Below are 10,951 nucleotides of genomic sequence, written 5' to 3' on the forward strand. Positions count from 1 at the left end.
TTTCTATCTACATCTTTTCCGACAGTGAAGCACTGGAATTGATGCGGCGCTTACGAGTCAGACAGGGTGGCTGATCCAGTCGAGACGCCTCCTTTTTGCACAGCCACTGTAGCCAACCTAAGTTAGGGTCACATGGTTGACTCCGAATCCTGCATTTCGGATTTCGGCAATATGATATTTCGAAGATGAAATACAACCGCTTCTTGTTTCCAACTCAGATCAAAACGTACAACTCGCTCAAAGCCTCGCTTCCTGCACGATTTCTCTTCCGAGGAGAGAAAGAGGTGAGGTCAATTACAAAGAGGAATATAATAACAGGAAGAACCAATGCCGGGAGAGCATCATCATAACAAAAGGGCACAGTAGAAATGAGGAAGATGATAGGTAGGAGAGATGGCGGATGGATGGTGTATGGTGGATGACGATAAGCGCAGGGGGAAAAGTTGTAGGAATGCTAGACTTTTGGAGGATCCGCAAGTTAACGTAACAAGAGGAGGTATCCGCTCATGCAAAGCTTATGTATGCAGTTCTATCAGCAACGGTTTAGGCCTTCTCCTCCAGTGAGGCCTTGTTGAGGTCATCGGCCACCTCAGCAGTCGCATCCTTCTCGCTGGCCTTGCCATTGGTCTCGGTGGCCGTGCTCTCTTCCGCGTCAAGGCGGGCAATCTCTTCCTTGGCTTTGTTGATATTCTACTTACGTTAGCATTCATGAGTTAGTAATTGAGTGAAGCGAGCCTACCTCTTGAGTCTTGGCGGCCTGGTCCTTCTTCCATTCGGTGATCTTGGCCGCGAGCTTCTCAACCACAGCCGGAACGTCGGACTGGTTCATGGGAGGATCGATCTTGACCTTGGCAAAGTCCTCGATGATACCGACGTTCATATTGAACTTAGTCTCGGCAAGGTTGGACGGCGCAGGGCTGCCGTTGGCGCTGCCCTTCTTGCCCTTCTTGCTCTTCTTTCCACCGGTTCCGACGAAGTAGTCGTCTTCCTCCTTCTTGAGGACCTTCATGCCCTTCATGCCAGAGTCATCCACGGTACGGCCAACTTCGGCACGGAAGCCGGAGGCTTGGTCCTTCTTGTCGCTAAGACCAAGAGCAGCAAAGTCGTAAGAGGGGTTAAAGTGACGGATAAGACCCTGCGCGACGAGGATCTCGTCGGTGTAAGCAGGGCGAGAGGCCTCCTCCAGCTTCTTGTCGGCAATCTTCCTCTTCTTCTCCCGCTCGAAAGCCTCACGCTGGGCCTTTTGCTTCTCCCGACGGATTCTCCAAGCTTCATCCTCGTACTCCTTGTAAGCCTTGCGAGCCTTGTAATAGTTGTCCTTGACCTCACGGATGGCAGTCCACTTGGCTTGTTGCTCGGCGTGGAGCTTGGTGCGCTCATCGCGCAGAGCGTTCAAGTTCTTGAAGGCGCTGTCCTGCTCAGCCTTTATCGCGTCAAGTTCCTTCTGGATTTCCGTGTACTTGTCGCTCAGGGCCTTGGCCTCGGGGTTGTCGAGGGTCTTTTTGAGGGTAGTAATCTGGGTCTTCAGGTCGTTGATAACCTTTTGGGCGTCATCGAGGCTGGCAAAGTTCTTGCGCTGCTTGCGCAGGCTCGAAATATCGGCGAGGATCTTCTTCTCATCCACCAGACGCAGGGTACCGGAGTCGACTTGCTTCTCCAGACGGGCAATCTCACGGTCAAGCTCCTCGACGTTCTTGAAGGACATGCGGGTGCGGGAGTTGTTCTGCTCGGCAATGCGAGCCTTGAGCGTCGCATCGAGGGCATTAATCTTCTCCTGGGTGCTGGTCCTTGAGGCCTTGAATCCCTGCTGCTTCTGACGAATCGAGGACAGCTCAGCGCGAAGCTCCTGCTGTCTCTTTGCGGCCGGCGAGTCCTGGTTGTTGGGCTTCGCGGCTTCAATCTTGGCCTTGATTTGGTTCTACCTGCAGTCAGCATATGTATAGCAATTGCGAGCGTAATAAGCATAGTCCCACGTGACAATTCAGTAGACACTGTGCGAAAGCATAAAATCAAAAGGGCGCATACCAATTTCTCCTGAACAGCAGCATGCTCCTTCTCAGCCTGGGCAAGATTGGCCTTGAAGGTCTCCTCATCAGGCTTGGTCGGCCTGACTTTGGGTTCGGAAGCCCCCTCGGACTTGACAGCAGCGGCCATAATTAAACGGACCTACGTGGGGAAAGACAAGCAATAAACAACCGAACGGGACGGACTCGAGGGAGAATTGGAGCCCGGGAGAAAGCAAAGTGAATCCCCGAAGAAGAATCCCAAAGCCGGGGAGGAAATAGAGAATGAGAAAATAAGAAAGACAGGGAAAAAAGAGAGGATGGGGGGAAGGAGAGAAAAGAATAAGGTGGAAGATGTGTCTGGCCTTTAGGATTCTGGGGCTTTCTGGCGTCTCATTGGCGGCGCTTACCGTTGGCGCTCTTAGCGCTCGCCCGATTTTTCGACGCAAAGCGTTCAACCCTCCGAGCTTCACTACCTCTCAGCGAGAACTATCTGCGCTCGCCCTCTTCCTTTATTTAACTTTTCTCAGCTCATCTTTCCATCGCGATGGATGACGAATACAATTATTCCGCCGACGACGCCGAGCGCGAGACCATCCGCGTCTGGCGCACATGGCGAACAGTTTTCGAAATGCTGCAAGACCGCGTACGTTATTGCGTTCTGCCTGGCTCCAGTCGCAGGGCACTAATCTCGACCAATAGGGCTATGAAGTGACAGAGGAAGAAGTCAAGATTGACCTTGACGAATTTAAGAGGAAATACGTCGGTGAAAAAGGATACCCCAGGTGCGACCCTCTAGCCCACCAGTATTTGCTCTTTGTGTAATGAACACGACTGATGGAGTTATCCCATAGCCGCGAGAAGCTAAAGATTCAAGCCCGTCCCACCGAAGCCATGAAAGCAAAATACACGCCTCTCCCGACCCCCTCAAACCGTGATCCCCAGCCAGACTGCGGGACAATCTACATTGAATTCTGTCCGGACGACAGCGGTATTGGCACAAAGCAAGTCCGCACCTTCAACCACACTGTTGACGAGGGAAATTTCCATACCGGCATCTTCATCACAAAGACGCCCATCTCCCCATCTGCCGTTCGTCTGCTTAGCGGTATCCCCGGCCGAATCTGCGAGCATTTCCAGGAGCAGGATCTACTTGTGAACATTACACGGCATGAACTTGTACCGAAACATGTGCTCCTAAGCCCTGAGGAGAAGAGCAAGCTCTTGCAGAGATACCGTCTGAAGGAATCGCAGCTGCCAAGAATCCAGGTTTCGGATCCCGTTGCGAGGTATCTGGGGCTCAGGCGCGGGCAAGTCGTCAAGATTATCCGGAAGAGTGAGACGGCAGGCAGATATGCCAGTTATCGATGGGTTATTTAAGTAGGTTTGAGTTAGCGACACGGGGTTGCATTCCACCAGGCAATCTTCAACCGCGAATAAATCATAACTCTGGTTCCACCTCTAGTGAGACACCCAGCTCAACTGGATATGGATGACTGTCCTAGGGTAGGACAGGCGCAGGCCTTTGTGGGAGAACCAGATCTCTGCAAGTCAAGGGAAAAAACAGGAAAGTAAAAGAGAAAGGCATTGGGCAGCATGGCGTACCGGCGAAGAAATTTTTCAGGACGGTGTTATATCCTTGTTCCTCGTTTGTGTATTTCAGTGCTGGTTTAATATGACCAACGTCAAAGCTGAACTGTACATTTGTCCATTTTATTCTAATAGAGCATGCAGATCTAACCTCACCGTCACTCCAGCAATAAATTTGAACAGTATTGTCTTCAGGGATATACTGTCTCTCATATCCCGTCCAACCGCAGGAAAGGGCGAAGTACAGCCTTCTCTCTATTAGTTCACTATCAACCGACTCCGACTTTGCCTCCAGCTGCACAACGGAAGTACTTGCACTCTTCAAGATACCAGGAGACAAAATCCTCAGCCTGTATCTTTCGCAAACTAGCTGCCCAGCACTTTCTCAGGTATCCCTGACAGCAATATACTCAAACTGGGTCAGCGGCTTATGTGCACCTAGTCCCTATAGGGATCGACAAATACTTTGGGCAACTTAGTCAATAGTGCCTGGACAAATCCCTTTTGGCTTTGGCGATTGGCTCCGCGTGGGCTAAACGGCCGCGGCGTTAGCGGTACGTTCCGGTGCAACGTAGTTGCCTCAACAAGCTGGCGAATACATCAGAAACAATGGCTTCCTTAGCCAGTTCCTGGGATCGAGCGTCCTCAATCAGATTGCCGGTAAAGCTTATCACGCCCCAGATCCGTGGATGCGGCTTTTTTCTCAAGTTTGATGCGGTGCGCCGTAAGAGCGTCTTGCAGTTTGCAAGCAGATACGAAAACCCCTGTGTTGGGGGGGGAATTGTTGTAGATTTCGTGGCCGACATAATCCTCGTAGGATAGTTTCGTGATCTTTGAACTTTGTGGCGAAAGGTTTGGTCCAAGAAGCATATGGCATGGACTCCAACAGATTAGCGCAGCGAAGACGCTATCGCCGCCTAGGAGCATACCCTAGCAGGGACAGCTTCTGCGGCCCCATCCCTAGCGGCTAGAGATAGCAGTTGGTTTAGAATCATAGGAGAAGAATCTTCGCGAGGTGTGTAACGTGCAACTGACAGCTGCTAGGGCTCTCGACTGCTTAGTGACTGTTTTGCTTGTATGGAATACACAGCAGGTCAGGAATCTGAGAAACGTAAAGTAGATCTAGATCCAACTCCTTAATGGGATGATATTTCCATGATCCGCATTGCTTGTTGAGCAAGTATAGTTGTTTACCACTCTTGTAGAACCCAGGCACAGGTTAATCAGAATTGCTTCAGTCAGCGACAGTACTGGTAGGCGAAAAACCCTTTCTCTTATCAGATCGACTAGGTTAAACATTTCATAATGGCACCGCTTCTCCTGGGTACACTCCTGTTTCCTATTCTGACGTAAGTTCCTCGTCGGTGGTGTGCGAGCTCAAAGTCTTCTAATCTGTGTTCAAGGCCTTTCGGACGAACTCGAAAGCCACCCCAGGTAGCTGCGTATTTCAGTCCTTTCGATATTTGATCCGACGCATAGGTGATTGGCCATCATTTGCAGCCGAATTCAATGCTGGCCCGTCGGTCTTTTCTGGCATCTTCCAGCGTTTTGTGCGCAATATTGGTGCTGAAAACGCGGTCGCTTTGGATAAAGTGACCAGGCCTGACTTGTTGCTTCATTGAGGCAGCATAAGTTTCTCTGAAGGCAGATATGGCTGCGTTCTGGGCCATGCTCTTGGCTATGGGAGAGTGCGTCGGTGTAGGTATCGAACCACCTCCAGGAAATAAGAAGCATTGGGCCCTTTCGGATTGGATGTCGCAGCAGATATCACATGCAAATAATTTACAAAAATCATTGACGGAAACAAATAGAGTAAGATTTGGCGGCCTGGGCGTTCTTGACGTGATAGACTGATAGCAAGTTGATGGCTGGGGGAGCTCCAATCTCGTGCGGGATTTCCCGATTAAGAGGAGCATGGACCAGGATGACAGCGTCACATCGTTCGGCCTCGATGGAGTCCGGGGTCGCAGGTAAAGCGATCTGCTTCGTATTGGAGCTGAAGCCTCGGATAGCGTTGGTGTTTTATTTGTTACTGATTGCTGCGGTCAAGAGCACGTGCTCGAGCAAGTCCACTCCCCAATCTTTCAAGCTCCCACTTTTTGAACGCCACGATGAGATGGCCTCGCAATAATACCATGGATCTCGCCCAGGAACCCTGCCAATCATTTGTGCCAGAAGACCAACGCGATTCAGGTGCAATTTACGAATTCCCAGTTTTATCTCAACGAATCACTGCTGTTTGTAAGAGAGTCCCCGATGGTAAGTCAGATCGCCAGAGTCACCGAATCGGTCGATTCAATGATTGACACACAGATAGACCGTCTGTCAGGTAGCCTGGAGGCAGTGGTCAGATGTGGGTACCATTGGCTTCAGCGTTGAGCCAAGTTTATCGCCCTCATCCGGCTGGTCAACGGCGACCGATCCATTCCTCGTCGGGGTAGCGCAGGAATCGTAACGCCCACATCTCCCTCGATCCATTCGCCCGCTTCTCGATCGCACGTATCGGCCAAGGGACCAATTCAATGCGGAAAATGGCGCTCTCCAGGATGCACTTCTCCAGTCAGGCTAGTGCCCAATATCAGAGGCTATCGCGGCTCAGAAACTCTGCCATGGGCCTCCGCAATCTTGACTCTTAACGAAAGTTGTTATCACTGATAAGTGACAGCCGTCGCTATGCGGACCCGATACATGGTGCGCTGGAGTCATGGTTTCTCCGACCAAATTTGAAGGATGCTCTCCGCTTTAACTTTGGCTCTGCTGGTCTCCTTGGTTTTGTCCCTACCATCTCGCTTCCAGAGCTGATGAGCTGTTTTTGCATCTCCTACGTACGAGAGATGGTCGGCTTTCCTAGCGCTTCTACGTCACACCAGCGGTGAAATTCGACGTTTTCATTTTTTCTTTTTTACCGGCGTCCAGCGACAATACGCAAGACCAACCTCAGCCACGCTCCCCTTTTTGTACGACCACACCCCAAGCTCTTTTGCTTGAGCTCTTTGTCGACCTAGCATCGCATTGTATTCGAGATATTCTTCCAGCCCTGATTTTCGACGGCCGCACCGATCGACTGTATAGCGATCCTTCTGGTCCACTTATTGTTCTTCCCCGTTGTCTTGCATTTTGATCCCCGCACAGCGGCAGCAGCACGTGCCCGTCCACCGGAATGGAGTCACGAAATACGATGTGACCACAGATCCGGCGCAACACCGAAACATTCGCAAATTTCTGTACTACGAGTGTCAAAGCTGGGATTTCTTTTCGTTGATCCCCCGTCTGGGGCGGTCGATCCGCCGTTGCGATGCATTCAATACTCCAACCGCGAGGAATCTATTCGGCGGTTCCTCCAGATGCCCGCACAAGACTTCAAGATAATCCTACGCTTCTAGTGAGCTGGTGGGCGACGGGCGTTTCGCTCGCCATCATCGTCACCCGAGTGTGTGGCCGGTATGTTCGTATTGAGCGTCTTTTCCGCGAAGACAAGATTATGATGGCGAGCATCATTCCTTTGCTGGCGAGGATGGCGTTTGTGCATGTTATTTTGATATGGGGCACCAACAACACAAAGGTGGATGGTTTGACAGACGAAGATATTCGGCATAGGGAGATCGGAAGCAGGCTAGTCCTTGCGGCCCGCATCTTCTATGCGATTTTGTGAGACTGCCCTATCTTTATTTTCTGGATTGGCTATGCTGACGCGAGCAGTATCTGGGCTGCTAAGCTCACCGTATGTGAATTTCTCAACCGAATCGCTGGGGTCACATGGAGAAGATCCGTCCGAATATTTCTCATCTTTGTATACTACTTCCTAGGATCGACCTTGCTGGCGGTAGTGATTGCGACGCTTGCCGAATGCCAGCCGTTCAGCCATAACTGGCAAGTTGTACCAGACCCGGGCCCCAAGTGTCGCACAGGATTCGCCAACGTCATCACTATGGGTGCCTGCGATATCATCACCGATCTACTTCTCGTCGCATTTCCTATTTTTATTATTTTAAGGACGAGAATGTCTTTAAAACGAAAAATTGCTCTCGTTATCCTGTTCGCTCTATCCCTGATATTGGTCGCTATCACCAGTTACCGGGTACCGTCCGTGATTCAGCACAAAGGCTCTCAGCAGTATCGATCCCTTCTGGCTTCATTGGAGATATTAGCAGCTACTGCGGTCGCAAACGTTGTCGTCATTAGCTCTTTCGTCAGAGACAAGGGCGTCAAGAAAGTTAAGTACAAGGATATTCTAGGCTCTGCCTCAGTCAACGAGGGTCTCGACCATAGCTCTACTCGCCGTACAACTATCACGCATCACCAATGGGGCAGCGACTCCGACCTTGCTCGCGATCTCGGCATTCGCCTCGACCCTGACCTCTACTCCCACGACCCTATAGAACCGCGTCCAGCCCCTATGGCCACTGGAGGCCTCAATCCAAACTGGTCCTTCAGCCAACGAGCTATTGAATTTGACGACGACCAATCCTCCGGAAACAGCCTCGACATTAAAGTTAGCCCGCACGAATACCTTCGCTCAAACAAAACAACCCATAGCCCGCCTGAAAACTCTCCCGATCAGCCTCCAATTTTTGACGTCGGCGGCCTCCTTACTCAGCCCTCACCTCCGCCCACCAGCCATAACCACAATACTCAAATACCCAACCGCCCTGGTGGCCAAAGCACTAATGTTACAGCCGACCCCGTCCTTCGAGACGTAGGAGGATTACTTGCCAACTCTGGTGACATATCGCCATTGACTTCACCACCTTCCCAACACCATACACAATCGTCACTCAACACGCCTCGTCCAGGCGGTCTCCGACGTGGCTCTCAACAAGGTCGGCGACACTCAAGTGTCCATTTCAGCGATTCCAATGACTCCCCAGTTCCGTCATCACGAACACAATCGGGCATTTCCGCGACTATAGTTGAAAATGCGGACGAGTTCGAACTTCAGGATGTAGGGGGCTTGCTCTCGAAGAGACAGGATCGCGCGTGATATTATTATGATGTACACGTCTGTCTTCATGGATAAATCTATGGGTGGATTGGTCTTTATGTGGCTATATAACTTTGTTTCTACTGTTTGGCTTAGCGACGGCGTTCTGGATTAATAGGTTCGACTTGGATTCTGGGAGGAACATATACGATTTATACATGCATATGTAGATTATAATGACTTTAATCTGAAAAAGGCATATTTTCAGGACCGTCTTGGGGCTAGTCTTTTCTGACCCAGGCTCAGTAGTATGTATGGTTCCACTATACAGATCATCACCTCGTTGCCGGGTCAGAGAAGACGGACACAAACTAAAGCTCCCTATGTGTATATATACCTCCTGGCTTCCAAGATTTCAAATTTTTTTTTATTTTTTTGCTTACTTTAACGAAGGCCACCGCTCTCTCTACAACTGCATAAACAATGTGCAGAAAATACTCACCAGTTTGCGCTGACAGAATCAATGCATTAACAACACCGGCATTCCCAGTTCTACACACAATAGAGAATTTATAATCTACGCTCCCCATTTCCTATCAGTAGCATATCCGTTGCCCCGTGAACATGATAGATTGGGAAAACTGGTTGAAGGGCAATAGTAAAGAATAATAATGTTGATTCAACCTGCTGATGATAAGATGGGTTTCCTCACCTAGCAATGATGATAATGATAAGTAACCAGTTTCCCCAAAAGGGGAAAGACTATTTGTTATCATTAGATTGGCCACATGACTTATAGTATAGGTCAGATGGTCTACATTGGGTACTTATTGAACTTCACTCAGCCAGAAAGGGCTAATTCTGCTTGCAAGACTACGCTCTTACTAATATACTGGCTTTCACAAATATATCTCCAAGGGTCAGCTGTAGGCGTGTCTAGACAATCCCCAGTCAGAGTGCTTTTCCCTAGAGACGAGTCACAGCTTGGGCATCCCCATCGATAACTCTGAAATCCATCCCACGCCAAAATAAGCTATCTACAGGTTCCACTGATTTTACTAGTGTCGTTATCTTCAGGGTTTGACTAGTGGCCGACTAGTGACAGAGGTGCTACTGGAACTCTGTGCGAATCCGGAGTATATCCCCGTTTGCGCGAAGAAATCCAGATGTTGCGCGAGGATTGTTGGAATAAGACGTCTATGTAAAGCTCAAGCGGGTAAATAATTCCGTCAAAGACACTCTTCTACTGAATCCGCAGAGTATGAGTAGGTTGATCCATCCATTAATGCATCTCGTAGTTTCCTGGATCTTGGAGGGAAGGTTTCTGGTGTCGTCCGTGGCAGGATCTTGCACGGCCCCTGCGACAGAAGACGTAGGTTTCTGCATTGCGTCTGTATCGCACATTTGGCTGACTGAGAAAGGAAACAGAGCGGATTTCCTGCCATGATAAGGTCTTAAAGGGGCACAGCCGGAAAGGGGTTTGGCAGATGAGGTGCCCAGAATGCGGCATAAGTCTCCGACGTGCATACAAAAGTTTACGCAAACCCGATCATTCAATGAACATATCTGGATCGAGAGCATGCTTAGCCCATGTGGCTTTGACATGGTGAATCTGTGAGCGGTGCTTGATTCACATTGTAAGGGCCGCTGGATGATCTTTCCAGGCCATTCTCCCGGCGGCAGCCCTCCAGAAGCTGCTCCAACTAGAGCGCCACAAGCCGAGCTGCCTCTTCTATACGATCAACCTACCCGAACATCAACTCGCCCTGGTGGTGGGCATTTGTGAGGGGTTCCATATACGAAAGGGCAGACGGAGATTATTCTTGGGGATATAGTGGTCAGTAATGGGATTGTTCAGCATGATTTTGGCAGAGGAGTTCCGAGGACATTTCTTCGCAAGACATCTGTCAAAGACGAACTTGGTCGGCCTAATGTGGCGATACGAGGTTTCCTTTCGAAAATATAGACAATGGCACGGAAGCGGATTGATAGCAATGTAGAGTAATACTTGAGAGTCATCAATCAGGCCGTTGGCAATGACACCGCCCTGTATCCGGGGGTAGAGCAGGATGAGCTTTTTCAATGGACTTATCAACATAAGCATCATGATCCTGCTGCTTGCATGAGCTGTGCTCACCCTACTAATAGCACAGTCTGTGATGAAGTGTTTGATATATCATGTCTTCAACTGAAATGCCACAAGGATAAATTTGTGCAACGCAAGCGGCCTCAGCATGCACTTACTCAAGGACATACACCTTCCCCTAATATTCATGTCGGGCTTATCGCATCTGGGGATACAGTCATGAAATCTGGACAAGATAGAGACCTCATTGCTATGCAGAATAATGGGATAGCTTTCGAAATGAGGGTGTAGGGGCCTAGGACGGCTACCCTGCCTCGTGGTCAAGGGGGTGTGTGATTATGCTGACACCCA

General features: G+C 49.9%; 3 protein-coding genes across 3 annotated transcripts, besides 1 other annotated feature; 2 read left to right on the plus strand and 1 right to left on the minus strand.

Annotated features, from left to right (window-relative positions):
* Positions 1-10,951: part of a sequence feature (contig 1.12 753..174100(-1)) that runs on past both edges of the window.
* bfr1 (putative nuclear segregation protein (Bfr1)) lies at positions 162-2,309 on the minus strand. The gene is made up of 3 exons (XM_653265.2): positions 2,026-2,309; positions 740-1,918; positions 162-690 (listed from the first exon to the last, which is right to left on the minus strand). Exons 1-3 carry the CDS (start codon positions 2,152-2,154, stop codon positions 544-546), a joined length of 1,455 nt encoding a protein of 484 aa, XP_658357.1. The 5' UTR covers positions 2,155-2,309; the 3' UTR covers positions 162-543.
* Positions 2,551-3,753, plus strand: ANIA_00752 (DNA-directed RNA polymerase core subunit RPB5; the record flags this gene model as incomplete). The annotated part of the gene is made up of 3 exons (XM_653264.2): positions 2,551-2,649; positions 2,706-2,788; positions 2,858-3,753. The coding sequence occupies 3 exons, from the start codon at positions 2,551-2,553 to the stop codon at positions 3,381-3,383; spliced, it is 708 nt and encodes a 235-aa protein (XP_658356.1). The 3' UTR covers positions 3,384-3,753.
* ANIA_00751 (putative integral membrane protein Pth11-like) lies at positions 6,889-8,574 on the plus strand (the record flags this gene model as incomplete). The annotated part of the gene is made up of 2 exons (XM_653263.1): positions 6,889-7,241; positions 7,293-8,574. 2 exons carry the CDS (start codon positions 6,889-6,891, stop codon positions 8,572-8,574), a joined length of 1,635 nt encoding a protein of 544 aa, XP_658355.1.

Source organism: Aspergillus nidulans, chromosome VIII (assembly GCF_000011425.1).
Source record: "Aspergillus nidulans FGSC A4 chromosome VIII".
NCBI lineage: Eukaryota > Fungi > Ascomycota > Eurotiomycetes > Eurotiales > Aspergillaceae > Aspergillus > Aspergillus nidulans.